The sequence below is a fragment of the Mesoplodon mirus genome (genome assembly GCF_964341445.2).
Source record: "Mesoplodon mirus genome assembly, chromosome: 8".
In the NCBI taxonomy this organism is placed as follows: Eukaryota; Metazoa; Chordata; class Mammalia; order Artiodactyla; family Ziphiidae; genus Mesoplodon; species Mesoplodon mirus.
This window is the reverse complement of record NC_138984.1, coordinates 35,048,830-35,070,283: the sequence shown is the minus strand read 5'-3', so window position 1 is coordinate 35,070,283 and position 21,454 is coordinate 35,048,830. Positions and strand designations below refer to the sequence as shown.

At 41.9% G+C, this 21,454-nt stretch overlaps 1 protein-coding gene across 11 annotated transcripts in view; it reads left to right on the top strand.

The window, feature by feature from the left end:
- Positions 1-21,454, top strand: part of LOC309809248 (CASP8 and FADD-like apoptosis regulator) — a 91,896-nt gene that overhangs the window by 43,977 nt on the left and 26,465 nt on the right. For 9 of the 11 annotated variants that reach the window (XR_014294832.1, XM_082630226.1, XM_082630231.1 and 6 more), the window contains 4 exons: positions 833-1,343; positions 3,568-3,648; positions 19,295-19,648; positions 21,008-21,101. Coding sequence is in view for 10 of the 11 variants with exons in the window: in XM_082630226.1 (XP_082486352.1) it covers positions 833-1,343; positions 3,568-3,648; positions 19,295-19,648; positions 21,008-21,101 (1,040 nt within the window). In the remaining variant the exon portion in view is untranslated. Of the gene's footprint in view, positions 1-832; positions 1,344-3,567; positions 3,717-3,770; positions 11,123-17,568; positions 17,989-19,294; positions 19,649-21,007; positions 21,102-21,454 lie in introns of those variants that run through there. The other 2 variants (XM_082630224.1, XM_082630223.1) reach the window with 2 other exon arrangements.

Below are 21,454 nucleotides of genomic sequence, written 5' to 3'. Positions count from 1 at the left end.
AGCTCACAGCATGTGGAGGTGAGGGAACTCATGACCTGGGTCACCCTTTCTGTGGCCATTGGATCTAGGTTTGGATCTGCATGCTGCAAATGCACCCATTCCTATGAACTTGTGAGTTATTGTAAGAAAGAGCCCTTTGAACAATCCCCAACTTTGTTTTGGTTGAAAGGAAAAAGTATTTTTCCTCTCTTGGTTCGTTTAGACTAGAGGGGGGCTCAGTCTCTGCCCGTGGCCAGATGCAGTGGTGGCCTCAGGCAGGGGAAGTGGAATAACAGGGGACGGACCAAAACTGGGAACCTGGGACATGAAAGTCACATATTTCATGTTTTAGGCTGATTCTATCCCTCCTGCCCCGTTCTTAGGTCCTTTAAAGCCTCAAACTATGACACAATAGCAGAAACAGACAAGTAATGGAGATTAGACCATGTTTAGGATTGCTACCTAGTGTCTCTTGAGCGTTTCTTACTCCTGTGTGTGTGTGTTTTTTTTTAATTATTGGCCGCGTTGGGTCTTTTTTACTGCGCGCGGGCTTTCTCCAGTTGCAGCGAGCAGGGGCCACTCTGTTGTGGCGCGCGGACTTTTCATGGCGGTGGCTTCTCTTGTTGCGGAGCACGGGCTCTAGGCGCATGGGCTTCAGTAGTTGTGGCTCGCAGGCTCTAGAGTGCAGGCTCAGTAGTTGTGGTGCACGGGCTTAGTTGATCCGCGGCATGTGGGATCTTCCCGGACCAGGGCGCGAACCCATGTCCCGTGCATTGGCAGGTGGATTCTTAACCACTGCGCCACCAGGGAAGTCCCTCCTGTGTTGTTTTTCATGTTTGTTTGTTTTTTCCAGACATTCTTGAGGAAACCTTCACTTCCCTGGGCTATGAAGTCAAGCGTTTCTTACATCTCACTGTGGAAAATATAATGCACATTCTTGGCCAAGTTGCGCACATGACCCAACACCAAGACTACGACAGCTTCGTGTGTATCCTGGTGAGCCGAGGGGGCTCCCAGAGCGTGTTTGGCGTGGATCAGACTCGCTCAGGGGTCCCTTTGGATCATATCAGAAGGATGTTCATGGCAGATGCATGCCCCTCTCTCTCAGGGAAGCCAAAGGTCTTTTTTATTCAGAATTATGTGACATCAGAGGGCCAGCTAGAGGACAGCAGCTTCCTGGAGGTGGATAGGCCATCAGTGAAAAGCACAGAATCCAAGGCCAGGCAGCCCGGGGCCTGCATGATTCACCGAGAAGCTGACTTCTTCTGGAGCCTGTGCAAAGCGGACGTGTCCCTGCTGGAGCGGTCCTCCCCTTCACCGTCATTGTACCTGAAGTGCCTCTCCCAGAAACTGGGGAAAGAAAGGTGAGCCACCCAAGCTGTAGCGGATCCTGGCCCCAGTTGTTTATTTTCTGCTACCAGGATGGAAGTGCCACTGTGCCATATTTGATGCCTTTTTCTTCAGGGGGAGGGATGTTTCGTTCCTTGTTGGGGTTGCCTTAGGAGTATGATATAGACTCTGCACAGTTTATGAATGCTTTGTACTTCAGAAGGTCATATAGTAGTCAGCTTGTGGTTTGGATATTTTTCTTCAAAATTAAGAAAATTTTTTTTCTTATTACAAAAGCAATACATACTCCTTACTGAACATAGACCATGAGATATAGATGCTGAAAGCAGAACATAACAAGCAGTTATAATCCTACTTATTAGAACTAATCTGTTAACCAAACCTTGGTGTGTTGCCTTCCAGATCTTTTTTGGATACCGATACAATCATATATAAAGATGTTTTTTAAGCCAAAATGAAATCATAATTTACTGTTACTTTATAACCTGCTTTTAGTTTGTGCAACAGTATATTTTTACATGTCAGGAATCACATTTTTATGGCATCATTTTATTTTATTTATTTGTTTAAATATTTATTTATTTATTTATTTATTTATTTTTGGCTGAGTTGGGTCTTCGTTGCCGCGTGCAGGCTTTTTCTCTAGTTGCAGCGAGCGGGAGCTACTCATTGTGCGGGTTTCTCTTGTTGTGGAGTACCGGCTCTAGGCATGCGGGCTTCAGTAGTTGTGGCACGCGGGCTCAGTAGTTGTGGCTTGCGGGCTCTAGAGCGCAGGCGCAGTAGTTGTGCACAGGTTTTATTGCTCCACGACATGTGGGATCTTCCCGGACCAGGGCTCGAACCATGTGCCCTGCATTGGCAGGCAGATTCTTAACCACTGCGCCACCAGGGAAGTCCCTATAGTATCATTTTAATGTCTGCAGAGCAGTCCCTAATATGGCTATAGCATAATTTACTTGGCCAGTCTTTAGTTATTGGGCAATGTTTTGCTTTCACAAAAAAGAAAGTGTTCAACATCTTTGTAGCTCAGTATTTGTGCTTATTCTTTTTTTTTTTTTTTTTTGCGGTACGCGGGCCCCTCACTGCTGTGGCCTCTCCCGCTGCGGAGCACAGGCTCCGGACGCGCAGGCCCAGCGGCCATGGCTCATGGGCCCAGCTGCTCCGCGGCATATGGGATCCTCCCAGACCAGGGCACGAACCCGTGTCCCCTGCATCGGCAGGCGGACTCTCAACCACTGCGCCACCAGGGAGGCCCTGTGCTTATTCTTAATTGTTTTCTTGAAGGGAACATTCCCAGAAGTGGAATTACTGTGTTGAATGACAAGCATTTTTAAAGCCTCTGATGCATCTCATCAGATTGTCCTCTAGGACAGTTAGACCAACTTTTTGTTTTTTGACCACACCACGCAGCTTGCAGGACTTTAGTTCCCGGACCAAGGATTGAGCCCGGGCCTCTGGGAGTGAGAGCGCTGAGTCCTAACCACTGGACCCCAGGGAATTCCCATAGATCAGCTTTTATGAGAGAGTCTGCATCCCTGAAATCTCACTGATACTGTGTGCTCGTTTATTTCCCCAAGTCTTGAGGTTGATAGGTGAAAAATGGTACCTGGCTATACAGGTCTGCAAGTCTTTGTAACTTAGACATTTTTGATGTTTATTGGCAAAGATACTTTTCTAAGGGAAACGTTGGTGTCCATTTAGGATGAGGGAAGCCTCAGTGTACCTCACATGTAAGATTAGCAGTCCCTTTTCTGTTGCCCCCTAATCACAATTTAGAATTTCTCTGAGTCACCTGTGAAAGGCATCTGTTGTAGCTTGGGGGACCCCAGGAATAAATCTCAGGGCCTGGGACCCCTAGCCTCCTCAGGGATGGCACAGCAGTAAAGGGAGGGCTAGAGCAGGGGCAGCTCAGCCTTCCAAGGTACATACACCACGGGCCAACGGTATTATTGGCCTTTTACATCCATCCTGCATTTGCATAGATGATCCAGATGGGTTATCGTCTGGCTGGTGTGTACCCAGACTAAAACTCAGTTGCCCCTGTGGGTGGGGACTGTGGTCATTGGGTCAGAGTGCTGCAAACCTGTTTGGATCACTTGCTAAGCAGCTTGTAGAATATTTAGACAGGAACAATTTTAAAGCACTTTCATATCTGTTAGCTGATTTCAACCTAATGCTAATCTGTCTCCTCGTTGATATTTGCGTGGGATTAATTTTTGCCTTTCTCATTCCCTCCAGAAAACACTCACTCCTGGAACTCCACATTGAGCTCAACAGCAAGGTGTATGATTGGAACAGCAGAGTGTCTGCTAAGGAGAGGTACTGTGTCTGGCTGCAGCACACTCTGAGAAAGAAACTCATCCTCTCTTGCCAATGAAAAGCCAAAGGCCCTTCTTAGCTTAGAAAGAAACTCATCCTCTCTTGACAATGAAAAGCCAAAGGCCCTTCTTAGCTTTGCAGTCTCCATCGCTAGCCAGAAAGACAAACATTTATTTCTCACAGTTCTAGTGACTGGAAGTCCAAGATCAAGGTGCTTGTAGATCCCGCCTCCAGGTTGGCAGATGACCCTCCTGTTGGATCTTCACACGGCAAAGAGAACAGAGAGAAAGCAGGCTGTCTTGTGTCTCTTCTTATAAGGACACTGATCTTATTCATAAGGGCTGCCCTGTCATCAACTAATCACCTCCCAAAGGCCCCACCATCTCATACTATCATATTGGGGGACAGGATTTCAACCTATGAATCTGGGGGTGGACACAAACATTCAATTTAAAACAGTGGCTTTCTGATCTGAGGTTGCTTCTCTGTCTAGGACTCACATGGCATTCTACAGTAATCAGTATACCTTTCCTCCTTGGATTTGAAAGCATGACCTACAAGAATATGATTGTTTAAAATATTATTTAAAGGGACTTCCCTGGTGGGCCAGTGGTTAAGACTCCGTGCTTCCACTGCAGGGGGAATGAGTTCAATCCCTGATTGGGAACTAAGATCCCACATGCTGAGGCATGGCCAAAAACAATCACTTGAAGTTAAAAAAAAAAAACTTATTTATATATTTTTAAGTTGGTTTTAAGTGGTATGTATCTGTGGGGGTATGTTTATATGTGTTTTGACATGATCACCCAACAAAAGCTGAAAAGTATGAAAGGAACACTTTTCAGACACTTCACACACTTATTTCTACTTTAAAGGTAATTTTCTATCCTTGTGTTAATGAATGTGGGACTCCCGAGGGTGTCTTTGAATTTCACATTGCTGGGGGCACCAGCAGGAACAATGTATATGCTTGGACTCATGAACCAGAACCCTGTGTTAATTATTACAGAGGGAAGCTGTTTGTGAGGGATCTTAATGACCTGGCAGCTTTTGCATCCTTCTCTGTCCCATCCTGACTGGGTGACAGGCATTTTCCATATTCTGTTTCCTATCATGGATGGGAATTGCACCTTTTCTTTTACCTCGGGAATGGGATCACCACCCCTCTTGAAAAATGTCATGTATCTTCTTTGACTCACAAAAAACTGAAAACATAAAGCTGACGCATAGTATTTATTTATATTACTTTTTAGTTTTATATATTTTTATATATTATTAAGGTAACTTGTATTTGCATTAAATATAAAAATAAGAGGGACCTAGAAGTCACTATGCTAAGTGAAATAAAAGACAAATACCAAGCATTATATACTCTCCTTTATATGTGGAATCTACGAAACAAAAACATAAACAAAACAAAACAAACTCATAGAAAAAGAGATTAGGCAGTGGTAACCGCAGGTGGGGGAAGGGAGTAATTGGAGGAAGGTGGTCAAAAGGCACAAACTTCCAAAAAAAAGAAAAAAAAAAGACTGCTCTAAGCACGGGTAAACACCTGCAGTGCATAGTCCAATGTTAGGCTGAAATACCGGATCCTTGATGTAGGCCCTGATTTCTCCCACACCTAAGCTATGTTTCACAAAAACTGAACATGATGAACATGAGATTTTTAGTTAGAGAGGGTTTAGGAGCAGCTACAGTCTGTAATCCCATGAGCTTTAACCTGTGAGATTGATAGAGAATATGGTAGAGGTAAACCAGAGATGGAAGAAAGGCTTTAGAAATGGAATGAGAGAGAACAAATGACAGCTGTGTGATATAAAATAATAAGACCTACAAGACGGGTGTGATGGATGGAATGCAAGCAGGTTTAGTGTATAAGTGTGATTGACAGTGAAGAATTAAAGTTTAGGATATGGCATACTGTGACATTCGGTTTTCAATAAATAATATAATGACACCTGACAGCTATAATCTCTCAAAAATTCACATCAAATGATGTTCATTCCAATAATTAAAAATAAATTAAAAATTTACAAAAAGAAAAGGGGACAAACTTCCAGTTGTAAGATAAATAAGTACTAGGGGTATAATGTACAACATGATGACTAGAGGTAACACTGCCGTGTGACACATAGGGAATTTGTTCAGAGAGTAAGTCCTAAGGGTTCTCATCACAAGGAGAAAAATTTTTTTCCTTTTTTCTTTTCTTTTTAGTGTCTACATATGAGACAGTGAATGTTAGCCGACCCTATTGTGGTAATCATTTCACAATATATGTAATTATCCCCTTGTATACCTTAAACTCATACAGTGATGTATATCAATTATTTCTCAGTAAAATGGGGAAAAAAAGATTTGAAAAACACAATCATATCATTCAAAATGTTTTAGATGCAAGTAACAGAACACCTAACTTAAAACAAAAAGTTTTTTAAAAATTTGTTTACTCTTATTAAGCAACAGGTTCAGAGGTAGGGGGTGTAGTTGCTGGCTTGGTTAATTCATTGGCTCAACAATGTCCTCAAGGGTTTGATGCTTTCCACCTTTCCTCTCTGTAGTCTCAGTGTTTGGGCTTTTATTTTCAAATTTGTCATCTAAAGGTCACAAGAGGGCCACAGGTCCAAGTATCATACCCAAACACACAAGGGAAAACATCTCTTCCTTGTGTGGCTTCTTAAGATCAAAGGAAAAATTTCGCAGAAGCTCTCCTCCCCAAGAGTTCCCTTCCCTCACTTCTCATTGGCTAGAATCACATGATATGTTCTTCCTTAAACCGACCATTGGCAGAGGGAATGGGATTACCATGGTTGGTTTATACCAGCCCAGACTCAGTCCCCTGGGACTGGGGTTCAGTGGCTTCAGCTCCCTTGGGCACATGGTCTCCAAAAGCTGGGGTTCTTTTAGGGGAAAATGGGGCATGGAGCTTCCCTGGGGAGTAGTTAACCATAATGTATGCCAAAAGGAATGAGAACATCCATTTTATGATTGAAGAAACTGAGGCACACAGCTTTTAAGTGAGCTGTTCCCAAATCTCAGAGAAAATCATTGGTAGTGCCAGGTCTAGAATGTTAACAACCAGCCTTACGATCTGGTGTCCTTCAGAAATTAGAACAAACTTTGGAAGATATGTAGCATGCATTCCAGGGAAGGCATCGTACTCCTCTCTCAGCTGTTTGTGAGAGTCATTACCCTACCTTTCCAGCCCCACCCTTTCCCCCCCCCGCAGAGAGGCAGCATGGCCACATAGCTTTCCATATCGCATCTGAGGGACACAGTGAAAATACAGAGCCTGTTAAATCACCATCTTTTCTTTCCTTCTCTTTTAAAAAGCAATTATTTATTGGGACTTCCGTGGCAGTCCAGTAGTTAAGACTCCGCGCTTCCACCACAGGGGGTTCAGGTTCAATCTCTGGTCCCTGGTCAGAGAACTAAGATCCCACACGTGCCCCTCCAAAAAAAACCAAAAACAAAACAAACACACAAAAACAAAAAAATATATATTTATTAAATTATATTGTGCTCTCTGTTTACTTTTGTCCCTTTTCTGTCTTTAGATTACATTATTTTTATTAATACCATTCATCAGTCAACCCGCAGGTGCCAAGGAAAAAGAGTGCTAAGGGTTTGCTTGTGTGTTTTGCTCACTGGCAAGGGGGATGGGGTGAAGTAAAGAGGGACTGATTCCAGGAGCAGGCCAACAAGATGGGAGGAATAAAGCCTTGCCTCCCCTTGCCTACTTCGCAGAATTGTTCTGAGGATGAGATGAGGGAGCCTTTATGATCATACCCAATGAGAGTTTTTATGACTGCATCGGTGATGCCATGTGAACATAGCTGTTACTATTATAGCACACTGTGGAGGAGTTATTCTGAAAAGGTTGAATCAAACCTTGAAAATTGGTAGGATTTTGGCAGGTTGAGGTGGAGAAGAGAATACATTGCAGGAGAAGAAACAAAGCAAACGAAGGGTCAGATAAGGGAAATGTAAGGCATGTTTTAAAAACCACGAGTGTAACTTTCAGCTGGAGCAGAGAGAATGTGAGCCATGGTGAGTGATAAGCCAGGAGGTGCCTGTGAAGAGCTGTAAAGACCCCCATCTCTGTCTTTTAGTCAGCTCTCATGTAAGTTATTTCGTGAGTTATTTTTCTCACTTTAATAGTGGAGTCTACAACTACTTCTTTGACATTTTTGTGTATATGAGCAATTTGATTACTAAGTGCCTTATTCTTTTTCATTGAGTATAGTTTTTAAATGAAATATTTAAGGCATGCTAAAGGAGAATTATATTAGGTAACAATATAATGAATACATACCCACAACCCAGCTTAAATGAAATGTTCTAAAATCTACATGAAGACTCTGAAGATACTGCTTTAAGTAATAGCCCTAAATATAAAAGAGACAAATGTATTAAAATATTTAAAACTTTATAATAGCCCCCAACTGAAAATTCATCAAGTGTTTAGTAACAGGAGCATGGTTATGATAAAACGTCCACTGGTTGGAATTTTATGTAACCGCTAAACTTATATATACAAATAATAAAGGCTTACATAAGCTGTTCTTAGCTCATTACATGAATTATTTAATCCTCAAAACAGCTCTTTGAGGTAGGTATTATTGTCCTCATTATTATTTCTTCCCATTTTATAGATGGGGAAAGTGACAAAAGGGATGCTAAGTAGCTTGTCCTTGGTCACCCCAGCCTAGGATATAAACTCAAGCCATAAACAGAGCCTTTATTTTTATAGCTAAGTACGTTTAAAGCAAAACAGGCCTTCCCCGGAGGTCCATTGGTTAAGGCTGTGCGCTTACAATGCAGGGGACATGGGTTCAATCCCTGGTTGGGGAAGATCCCACAGGCCGTGTGGTGTGGCCAAAAAAAAAAAAGCAAAAACTAACAAAAAATATGTCTCACAGGAAAACAAAAGGCCGGAAAGAAATATTCCAAAAGTGGTGTATGGATGACAGAACTGTGGCTGGTATCTTTTCTTTCTGTTTTCCAAATCCGCTTTTCTATCTCTGTATATTTAAGCATACTGGTTTCTAAAGTAAAGTCTAGGTAATTCCTCCAACTTTTTTTTTTTTTTTTTTTTTGCATTACATGGGCCTCTCACTGTTGTGGCCTCTCCCGTTGCGGAGCACAGGCTGCGGACGCGCAGGCTCAGCGGCCATGGCTCACGGGCCCAGCCGCTCCGCGGCATGTGGGATCTTCCCAGACCGGGGCACAAACCCGTGTCCCCTGCATCGGCAGGCGGACTCTCAACCACTGCGCCACCAGGGAAGCCCATTCCTCCAACTTAAAAAAAAAAATAAATTATTTATTTATTTGGCTGTGCCAGGTCTTAGTTGCAGCATGAGGGATTTTCAGCTGTGGCATGCATGCAGGATCTAGTTCCCTGACCAGGGATCAAACTCAGGTCCCCCGCATTGGGAGCGCAGAGTCTTAACCACGGGACCACGAGGGAAGTCCCTCTATCAACTTTTGACTCGCTGGTTCTTTGGTGCTGAAGAGACTACTCTTTCCTGTAGTTCTGCCTTCACTTCTCTGTCTCATCTCTAGCTCTTCTTTTCAGTAGCAGGACCCGTGGTCTCAGGGCTGCTTTTCTGGGCCACTGGTTAGGAGGACTGTCTCGTCAACCCCAGTTTCATTCCAGTCCCCAATGCCTTCCATCCTCTTCCATGAATAGGCCATGGTAGGGGTCACTTGACAGCTTTTTCTGTCTGCAGTGTTTGAAATGGGAATCTCTTCTCCCATATTCTAGGAGCAAGTTTTCAGGATTAAGCATGTTACTTATGCCACCAAGAGGTCACAATTTGAGGTCAGCCTTGTCAATTTGTCTGTGTGGTAGACCCTGCTCACTGTCCCAAATATCCATTCTCTTTTTCCCTAGTAATAGAAGTCTTAATTTGAAACTGGGCACACAGCCTCACAGAATACAGTCTAGCTGTCCAAGCCTCAACTTGTAGCAAGGTGTGGTCATGTGTCTAGTCCTGGAAAATAATATGTAAGCAGTGGTATTGTTTGGCAGTTGCTGAGAATTTTTCTTAAAAGGCAAGTGTTTTTTGCCCTTCGCCCCTTTGTCCCTTTTTCTGTCTTAGTGACTAGACTGCATATGTGATGGCTGGAGCTCTAGCTGCCATCTTGAATTGTGAGGATAAGAGCCACACTGTAGGGATGACCAAGTGGTGAACAGGAAGGACCCTTGTTGGGTGAAGACATTAAGAAGCAGAGTCACCATACCAACCCTAGATTACCTACATCTGGACATTTATGTGAGAGAAAAATATGTGGGGTTTATATTTCTTTTAACCTAACCTAGTCTGACTGGTACATTGTTATTTGATTAAAGTGTTTTTTATGTTTATGCATGTTATAAGTTTAAAATAAATATTTGCCTAGGCAATCATTTTAATTTTTTTATTATTGTTTAAAAATGTATGTATGTATTGTTAAAAAATGTAATGTTAACACCTGAGCCGACCTAAGTTTTTAGTATGTATGATGCTCTCATTTATTTCCTTTTATATTTTTGTGGTCTCACAAAACCACATATATAAACAGATCATTCAATACACGGCCTTCTGACTTCTTTCATTTAGCATAATGTTTTCAAGGTTTATCTATGTTGTATAATATGTAAGTACTTCATTTTGCTTCATGCCTGAATAATATTTCATTGTATGGATATACCACATTTTGTGTATCCATCAATTGATGGACATTTAGATGGCTTCCACTTTTTGTCTATTATGAATGATGCTGCTATGTATTCATGTATAAGTTTTTGTGTGGATATATGTTTTCAGTTCTCTTGGGTATAGACGTAAAATTGGAATTGTTGGTTCATAAAGTCAGAGTTGAATTGCTGGTAATTCTATGTTTACCTTTTTGAGGACTGCCAAACTGTTTTTCACAGTGGCTATACCACTTTACATTCCCACTAGCAGGGTATGAGGGTTCCAACTTCTCTACATCCTCTCCAACACTTGTTATTGTTTGTCTTTTTAATTATAAACATCCTAGTGGGCATGAATTAGTATCTCATTGTGGTTATGATTTGTATTTTCCTACTAACTAATGATATTGAGCATCTTTTCATGTGCGTATTGGCCATTTTTACATTGTTTTTGAAGAAACATCTATTCAGTACTTTCCCATTTAAAAATTGTCTTTTGGGACTTCCCTGGCAGTTCAGTGGTTAAGACTTCGCCTTCCAATGCAGGGGGTGCAGGTTTAATCCCTGGTCGGTGAGATATGCTCTCACATGACTCATAGCCAAAAAAAAAAAAAAAAAAACCAAAACATAAAACAGAAGCAATATTGTAACAAATTCAATAAAGACTTTAAGAACAGTCCACATCAAAAAAAATCTTTAAAAATTGTCTTTCTATTGTTGAATTGTTAGTATGTTTATATATCCTGGATACTAGTCTCTTATCAGATAAAGATCTGCAAAATTTGTCACCTATTCTGTGGGTTGTCTTTTCATTTTTTGTATAGTATCCTTTCCAGCACAAAACTTTATATTTTGATAAAGTCCAATTGATCTGTTTTCTTCTTTGTTGCTTATGCTTTTGGCATCATATGGAAGAAACCATTGCCTAATCCAAGGTTATGAAGAGTTACACCTATATTTCCTTATAAGATTTTATGATTTAAACCCTTACATTTCAGTCTTTGATCAATTTTGAGTAATTTTTTGTATATGGTATGAACTATGGGTTCAACCTCATTATTTTGCTAATGGATATCCTGCACCATTTGTTGAAAAGACTATTTTTCCCCCATGGAATTGTTTGTCATCCTTGTTGAAAATCAACTGACCGTGAATGTGAGGGTTTATTTCTGGACTTTCAATTCTATTCCACGGAACTGTCTATCCTTATGGCAGTACCATATTGTCTTGATTACTGTACTTTGTCGTAAGTTCTAAAATTGGAGAGTGTGAGTGTTCCAACTTTGTTGTTCTTTCTCAAGATTATTTTGCCTCTCCCAAGTCCCTTACATGGCCATGACTTTTAGGATCAGCTGTCAATTTCTGTAAAAAGGGCAGTGAGGGGACCTCCCTGGTGGTCCAGTGGTTAAGACTCTGTGCTTCCACTGCAGTGGGCGAAGGTTCAATCAGTGGTCAGGGAACTAAGATCCCACATGCCGTGGGGCGCAGCCAGAAAAATAAATAAATAACATAAAAAAAAAAAGGCAGTGAGGATTTTGATAGTGATTGCACTGAATATGAAGACCAATTTGGGGAATACTGCCATCTTAACTGGACTCTTTTTGCACACATTGATATCAGGGACATTTTATGTCACTTGCCTCATTGTAAATTTTTATAAACATGGCTGTCTTGTGCTGCCTTTTTGAAAAATTATTGAATCAAAGGCCAAAGCAGGCTTCTCTCTATTTTTCTTCTTTCAAACGACAAACTCTCCTCTAAATGGAAGACCATTCGGCCTCTTTTGATTCTTTCTTTTTTCTTTTTTGCAGCACTAAAACTATTTTACCCCTTTAGCCACATCCTCCTAGTTCCCTAGCCAATCTAATGCTAGTCTGTTGGACTCTTTTAGGAAATATCACCATCTTGTGGAAATTTGAGGTTTTGTCACCCCCGAATTCCCTGGCTTCTTGCTTCAAAGTCAACTGGATAAGAAAGTGGGATGGAAGGCCTTTGGAGTTCACAGAGTGGGGAAGAGTGAATTTAAAGATTAGCTTGCTAATTCTGCATTGGGCTTAATCCTAAGGAAATCATTATAAATACGTTCAGAGATTTATTTGTAAGAATCTTCAATGCAGCACTGTTCACAATAATAAAAAATTGGAAATGAATTAAATGTCCAATAACTATAAATTAGTTAAATAAATATGGTATATCCAGGGAGGAGAATATCATCTAACCACTAACCATCATGTTGTCAAAGACTATTTAATGATATGAAAAAAAAGGTATATGTGTTGTTAAGTGAAAAAAGCAAACTGTACAGCATATTTCAATTTTTGAAAAATAATTACACAGAGAAAAGTGGAAGGATATACACTAAAATTTAAAAAATTGAGATATAATTGACATATATACAACATTGTGTAAGTTTATGGTGTACAACATATTGATTTGATAAAAATTTAACAGTATAGGTTATAAATGACTCTGTGTGTTTCCCTATTTTCCAGCCTTTCTACATTAAATATTGGAAGTTTCTCACCTCTTTTTTTTTTAACTGCTTTTTTATTAAGGAAAGAGACATGTTAAAATAGATCAGTCTGGGGACTTTGCTGGTGGTCCAGTGGTTGCGACTCCGCGCTTCCACTTCAGGGGGCATGGGTTCGATCCCTGGTCGGGGAACTAAATCCCACATGCCGTGCAGCAAGGCCAAAAAATGTCTTAAAATAGATCAGTCTGTAGTACAATGAATACAAAAAGGGTCACATTTTACTCATCTAGCTATAGTCTCCTGCCAGTGCACCATTTGGAGACCTCTGCTGGGATCCTTAGCGCCAAAAGCATTCTCCTTTAGAACTTAGCTTCATCATGCTCCCATATACATAGAGTAAGACTAGTTCTGAGACGGTCTGAAGTGTGTGAATAAAAGTATGGAGTGAGGAAGGGAGGGAGTCCTAGAAGCTGGGGATGGGATAGCTAATCAAAAGAACCTGCTACCATAGGAACAGGAGTTGGAATGAAACTTTCAGGGCACCAAGGTTTTTTCCAGCTACTACATTTATCTTCCCCATCACTGTGTCCATTCTTTAGTTCACGAGTTTTTACTTTGAGGGGGGGAACTTGGACCAGACCCTGGATGTAAAGGAAAGCCAATTACTGACACCATCGCCCCCTCCCAAGGTGGAACTAAATAGGAACCATCTGGTATTTCCCCTCTGTCACCAGGGCCATGGTAGGTTTTCATTGGCTCTTCATATGGACCAAGTTGACTGCAACCAATCAGGAAAGAGGCTGTAAGAAATGTTTATTCTTTCCACTACTATCAACTCACCATCAGGATGCCCTCAGTAATTGTGTTCTGAATGGGAAGTATGAAATGCCGAATGTAAATAACATAGCACACAATTTCCCCCCCTTTAACTTGATTCAAGTGTTTCCCTTGAGTACTGTGAGTCCTAGGATAAAAGTTTAAGTTTTACTTCTGGTGTCTCTATTCTACTTCTGCCTTTCAGGCTTAGCTCAAATACCTACAAGGCATCACCATCTGGATTCCTGCCTTGCTCTGTGGGGCTCCTGTGGGGCTTAGGTGAGCCCCACTGCAGCATCACCCTGCCCAATAGTTACAGAAATTACATTACCTCATATGGAGTTAGTGGCAGTAGTAGCCTTGGGATCAAGAGCATAGGATTTGGAATTAGAGAGACCTAGGTGTCAGTCCTGAATTCCCAACTCTGCCTAGGGTGGGGAGGATGGCAAAATACTTTTCCTCTCTGAACTTTGATTTCCTCATCTATTGAATATGGATAATAACACCTTAGAGAGTTCATGCTTTACACATAGGAAGAGCTTGCTAAATATTTAATATTATTGAACGAAAGTTGAAAAAGTTCATGTATTTTATGAACAAGGGGAGAAGCGATAGTTTCATCAAATTGGCTTCCCAGATGGTCCAGGGAGTAAAATATGTATAATTGAAGAAATGAATAGAAGAGCAACACTTAGAGCTTGTCTGTCTTATCGTTAAAAAAATTTGTGGTAAAATATACATAACATAAAATTTACTATTTTAACCATTTTCAGGTGTACAATTCAGTGGCATTAATATAGTCACATTGTTGTGCAACCATCACCACTCGGGCTTGTCTTTCTTTTTTTTTATTATTTTGGCTATATCAGGTCAAATAAAATAATTATTAAAATTAATTATTCTTATTTCCTATGTTTTTCTTTTTTAAATTTTAATGCGGCCACTTAGAAAACTTAATATTACATAAATGACTCAGATTGAATCTTTATTGGCAGCGCTGCCATACAGGATATTTTGTCCTTTGGCTGCTAAATTCAGTTGTTGTGGTAACTAAAGGGGCCTCTAGGCTCAGGGTTTCCTGGAAGATTGGGAGAGTGGGAGAGGGGAGCAATGACCTCAGGGAAGGTTTTTTTGGTTGTCACGTTCACTCATCGCCAGTTCTCTCATCTAACAATGAGATTTAGAAAATATCCTCATTTAGTGGTTTCATTTTGTAATGTATAAAAATATCGAATCAGTATGTTATGCACCTAAAACTAATATAATAATGTAAGTCAGGTATACTTCAGTTTTTAAAAAAAATCCTCATTTCAGGAAAGACCACACGATGTGGTCTGTTTCAGGTCCAGTAGTGTCAGTTTGAATAACAGGCTCCCAACCAAAACCCCAAAGGAAGGTGTACGTTCTTCAGTGGCTCCTCTAGCATAATTCTACCTCTTTACCGGCTTGTCGCACCCCACCCGCTCTTCCCCTGCAGGGCCTGCTAAGCTACAGATTAATAGGCATTAGGAATTTGACTGCTGATATTTCCCCCCAGCAAAGCCACCCAACTCTACCTACAACGAACTTGTCCTCTTTCGTTACCTCTCACACAGGAGCACTTCTCCTTTTATTTTCCTTCATCTTCCTGTGCTCACATTTTTCTTACCTGTTTTTCCTACTCAATGTTGCTCACTTTGCTTGTATGGCTTAGAAATCAGATATTTACCTCACCCTTTTCTTTCAAGAAATTCACAGCCCAGAAGGAATAGGATATGGCTAATGAACTCCAGTTGTGTAAGAATCGGTTGGCCTCTTCCCTTTTTAATGTTTTAAATGGAAGAAGAGAAGCACCATAAATTCCTTGAGGGCCAGGACTTTTTTGTCCTATATAGTGATGCATCCGTCTGATGGGTAGTATGTGTTCCGCAAATACCTGTGTAACGGAATTTGATCATTGTCCTCTCTCGAGGTACTGTAAACCCGAGACTAGAGGCAAAACACTGCAGAATGGGTAGAATTCAGAATGGGTGGGGAGTTGTTGGTGAATGCCGTAGTTTCAGGAATTTGGATTGTGTCCAAAATTCTTCCAATTCTTCCTCCACTCGCTTTCCTTCTCTCAGACTGTCCTTCCCTCCCCTTCAAGATTGTAGACACAGCCTACAATCAAAGAGCAGCTGATAAATTCATAGGATTAGGAATAGTTTCTGTTTACACTCTGTCAAACAACGTTAACTCTCATATGGTAGCACCCACTCGACTTTGCCTTATATAGATAGCGTTTATTCTCGTCTCTTTACGGATTGATTCAGTTCTGAGCCCTTGCAAGAGCAAAAAATAAAGTGTATCTGCCCTCCCTCCAGGCTGTTCTGGTAGCATTTTTGTCTGTGAAACTAAGAGGCTGTAGCTGCTCTTAGAAGAGGGAAGGAGGACGAGTTTAGAAAAAAAAAAAACAAAAAACCACCTGGGCTTGTCTTTCTTAAACACAGAATTTCATGCCTAGGATATGGAAATGGCACTATAATACATTTGTTAATAAGGCATCATAAATCTTTTTTTTTTTTTAGAAATAACTTTTTCCATGACCAAATTTATGTATCTGTGTATGTATGTATTTGGTTGCACCGGGTCTTAGTTGCGGCAGGCAGGCTCCTTAGCAACTCTTAGTTGCAGCATGCATGTGGGATCTAGTTCCCTGACCAGGGATCTAACCTGGGCCCCCTGCACTGGGAGCGTGAGTCACCAGGGAAGTCCCCCATAAATCTTTATTTTTCAGAGATAAAATATCTTTCTAAGATTCTGTACTTCTTTCAGCTCTGTGCATTTGAATTAGCTGAATTATAGTGTAGTGACTTAAAGCCAAACTTATTGGTTTAAATCTTGGCTCTCCCACCAGCTCCCTATGTGATCTTGGGCAAATTACTTAATCTTTTGTGTTTTAATTTTCACGTCTTAAAAGAGGGGTCATAGTAATAGTATTTTTTTAGAGAGTTGTTGAGATGATTAAATGAGTAAATAGTACCTGGCACATGGTAGTTGGGATACAAGTGTTAGGCATTGTTTTTATTATGTGAAATAATGTCTTCAAAGTCTTTTTCCTGCTGGACTCAATGTGCTGGAAGGGCAGAGACTTCACCAGTTTTGCCTACTGTTAACTCAGTTCCTTGCAAATACTTCCAAATGGGCTTAGAGTCCAGCCCCCTCCTTTTTTTTTTTTTTTGCCTTAAATTTTTTTGTTGTTTATTTGCACATGTACTTACTTGAGAAAGGGTTAAGATGGACGACTACTATTTCATGAACATTTTTTGTTGTTGTTGTTCTGCTTTTCTTTGAAATTTATTTTATTTATTTTTGGCTGCGTTGGGTCTTCCTTGCTGTGCACGGGCTTTCTCTAAGTTGCAGCGAGCGGGGGAGCCACTCTTCGTTGCGGTGCGCAGGTTTCTCATTGCAGTGGCTTCTCTTGTTGCAGAGCACGGGCTCCAGGCGCGCGGGCTTCAGCAGTTGTGGCTCACGGACTCTAGAGCGCAGGCTCAGTAGCTGTGGCGCACGGGCTCAGCTGCTCCGCAGCATGTGGGATCCTCCTGGGCCAGGGCTCGAACCCGTGTCCCCTGCATTGGCAGGCGGACTCCCAACCACTGCGCCACCAGGGAAGCCCTCATGAACATTTTGAGTTTTATTTTAAAGGTTAGTGTGTTTGGGGAAGGAGATGGTTAGGAAAAATCGACACTTCCCTTTTTAACTTACGAGGGGAGTGACCCCAGGGAAACACTAGAGCACTTAGTGCCTTCCAGGAATTCCTCTGTTGGGGCCCTCGGCTTTACCTGGGAAAGTCCTGAGCTCTACAGTGGGAAGGTTGTGCATCTGCCTTTAGGAGACGCTGTTTGTCAGCATTGTCCTAACCCCAGGAAAGGGGAGGAGGCAAGGCGAGTGAGTCAATGATGACATCATCAATTAGCATAAGTTTCCCAAATCGGCCGACCGAGTTTTCACTTGCTCTGCCAGGCAAATTTGAGTTCCCTTAACCGACCAATTTCACTTGCTCAGCCAAGGCAAATTTAAATTCCCTTAACCGACCAATTTCACTTGGTCTGCCAAGGCAAATTTAAATTCCCTTAACTGACCAATTTCCCTTGCTCAGCCAAGGCAAATTTAAATTCCCTTAACCGACCAATTTCCCTTGCTCAGCCAAGGCAAATTTAAATTCCCTTAACCGACCAATTTCCCTTGCTCAGCCAAGGAAATTTGAGTTCTTTTAACCGCGCAAACGGGAGCTTTCTTGGCACTTGGACTTGGAGCACGAAGAGGATTCTAATTTCTTTAAAGCTCTGTTCTCAGGAAAATTTTCTGAGAACTTTTTACCTCCAGAGGATCAGTGGAATTTGATCTGAAGGTATGTAATTAACACCATTTCTCTGCTGGGGTCTCAGGTGCCAGCCTTTTTTTTCCCCTTGCTTTACTTCCTGGAAACTTGCAAAATCTCACATTGTCAGCCATGGCACTGTTTCTGCCTGGATTTACTAGCCGTACCAGGGAAAAAGAAAGCTTAGAAAGCCCCAGGAAGGCTCCAACACAGCCCTTTCCTGGTAGAAATATGCTAGCCCATAAATGGAGACAAAGTCTGGCAGACTTGCCAGAGTTAGAGATCAGAATTTTCAGGAAACTGCAAGACAAATGTACGATGTTAGAATAAGATGTCTCCAGGAATGCCGTCATACTGTTTCTAGTATCACAGAGCTACTAGAAGGGAGGACCCCATGGATGCTCACATTAAAAATGACATTTTTTTTCTTTTTCTAACTATAAAAGTAATATACGTTCACTGCATAAAATTTGAGAAACTCAGACAGGAGCCCAGAATAAAATTTATAGTATCTGTAATTATACCACTTATATATAACCACTCTTTGTTATTTTTTTGTTGTTGGTATGTTCGCCTTCCCTTAGAAAGTAGTTTCTTATTTCTAAATAGATAAGTGTTGCATAGTGAATATATACCTCAAGTCCTTAAAGAATGAATAATTACATTGAAAAAATGTTATCGATTTATTGCTCCTCTGATTAGAATGAAATTTAGTGTGGAAATACATTTAGTGTGGAAATACTGACTTCGGTAATTTGTCAGTTCCTACATTGATTTGAGCAAATGTTGTCTGAAACCACTCTTTCTGGGGTCTGGGATTATGACTTTTCTTTCTGTGAGATAAAGAAAGGCCTGCCCTGGTATGGTTAGCAATGTTACCTTGTTGTCCTTGGGTTGGTAGATACTTCAGAAATGTACACCCCCCCACCCCACCCCACCCTGCCATTACTTTATTTCTAAAATGTAAAAGTGTTACTTCTGCCATTTGGTGGGAATGACTTAAGAGCTCCAGGCAGGAGAGATTGTGCTGTGTCGTCCTCCCTCTTGACTAGCTCCCAATGGGGACATTTTGATTTGGGGGAACTCGGGGTCAATTGAGTTTCAATAAAAGCTCCCTCCAGACCTCCTAAAAGGTTAACATGCCAGTGTTGGGGTCACGTTTTCTGGGCTATAGGTTTTTGAAGTGACCTCGCAGTGAATTTCATTTTTTAGCATTTCTAGAAAAGTCTAAGGCCTGGAACAGAGGAGGCTGGAACTGGGGGAGGGCCTGGGAAGTTGGGGTGCCGTGTTGTCCTCACTCTCTAAGCTGCGGCCCCCAACTCCTTATCTCTTTCAGGCTGGCCATGACATCGCAAGGCCAAAGTTTGAATTCCACTTTAGATGATAACTGTCAAGTGAACTTTCGAGGGATGCTTCTGACTATTGATTCGTATCTGGGGGATCAAGATGTGGAGCGCCTGAAGTTTCTCTGCCGAGACTCCATCGCCCCCAAGAACCTGGAGAAGTGCGGCTCAGCCTTGGATATCTTTGATTACCTGTTGGCAGAGGAATGGCTGAGTGAGGAAGACCCCTTCTTCCTAGCGGAGCTCCTCTATACCATCAAGCAGAAGGCCCTCCTTCGGCACCTCCGCTACACCAAGGAGCAGGTGGAGCGCTGGCTGCCTGTCCGCCGGAAGGTCTCTCTGTTCAGGTGATCCACAGGGCAGGGCCATTGGGCTTTGAAAAGAGGCTGCGATTCATGATGAATTAATTTTTAAGGTTGTTTTTCTTTACCCCCCCCCCCCCCCCACCGCTTATCTACCTCCTTGGCTGGTATGGTGATTCAAAAGCAGGAGATTTCTTAGCTTCAGGTGCTAATGAGAAGGGAGGCTGGGAGGTCTGCAAAGTTTCAAAACCCAGCCCCGTGCCTGGGGGTGGCTTCCCTTTGTTTTGCTTCTCACTGAGGAAGGAGGCCCAGGTCCGCGTGCAGCAGGCCAGCGCCTTCCTCTTTGCCAGCCTCCACGCTCTCAGCCTCCTGCCTCCAGTGAGTCACTGGTGTGTCAGCCTATACCTAGCCATTTGAGAAGAGAGAAATGAATACTTGGACCCAAATGAGCAAAATAAAAAAGGAGATGTGTCTTTGGGGTAGGGAGGGACATCATTTATGCCATGTCCAGTTTGTCCAGTTTTGGGGTGAAACCCAGACAGGTAAAATATAGGCATTTTCCCTAAAGAGGTAGAATAAAGGCATCAGACCTTAAGCAATGCAGTTTTAAACGGTCCACTAACATAGTATCTACATCAAACAGCCTCATGAAGTGGAGCCTTCGTAATACTATTTTACGGCCTGGATGGTTAGAATCCTTCTGGCCTTAACACTTGAACTGGTTCCTACAACCTGAGCTGCCCTTGGGTCAGTGAGGGAATTCTGGAGATCATTATTTCCACTCTGCTGGTTAGACAGCTGAGGAATGATCTCAGGCATGCAGAGCTGTTAACCTGTGAATGAAGTATTCAGTTTTTCTTTCCTCTTTTTTTTTGGTTGTGCCGCACGGCATGTGGGATCTTAGTTCCCCAACCAGGGATCGAACCCGCACCCAACCACTGGACCGCCAGGGAAGTCCCCATATTCAGTTATTCTAATTGTCGACTGTATGGCTCTCTAGAAGTGGGGATAATTTCCTTTCTTTTTCAACGGTGAACTTTATACTCACTGGCATTGGGTCCTCCCTGATGAGGGCCTATAAAGTAAGCCTGATTTCTAGAACGGAGGCCGGAGGAGGGCAGGCATGCCGACATTGTGTTTTATGCCTTCTTAGTGGAATTTGAAGCAGCACTGGACTTGGAATCAGAAGGCCTGCTCCCACTGCTTATTGTGTTGCTGTCGTTTAATAGGTCACTTTGAAGCTCAAAGTTTTTGTTTTTAAATCTATAAAATGGGATTAATAATTGTCTACTCACAGGGTTGTGGTCATTCAAATGAGAGATAACGTATGATAAAAGCACTCAATTTCCTGCCCATCCTCTGCAAGTGCGGGGCTTTAATTTGTCTCTTGGGTGTATGTCTTAGAAACCTGCTCTATGAACTGTCAGAAGACATCAGCTCAGAGAACTTAAGCAGCATGATCTTCCTTCTGAGGGAGTCGATTCCAAAAGTCCAGATGGTGAGTGGGCCCTATAGGATGGGGTCTTTGTGAACATCGCCTTAATCAGTGTTTGGGAAGATGCTAGAAAGGGATTTCAGGAGAGCTTATTTTGTTGCAGGAGACAGTATCAGACAAGGGTTAGCAGCATTGACTTTTGATGGGCCTGGAGTCTAGTCCTAGACTAACTCCTGGATGTGGGGCAAGTGATTGAATGTTTCTGAGCCTCCATTTTCTAATGTGTCATATTATAGACAATTATACTACTTCCTTCCAGGACTGTTAAGAGGATTAGATGAAGTAATGTACATAAACTATTACCTGGGGCCTGTATTTTGCACATAGTAACCATGCAGTAAATGAGTGCTACTGGC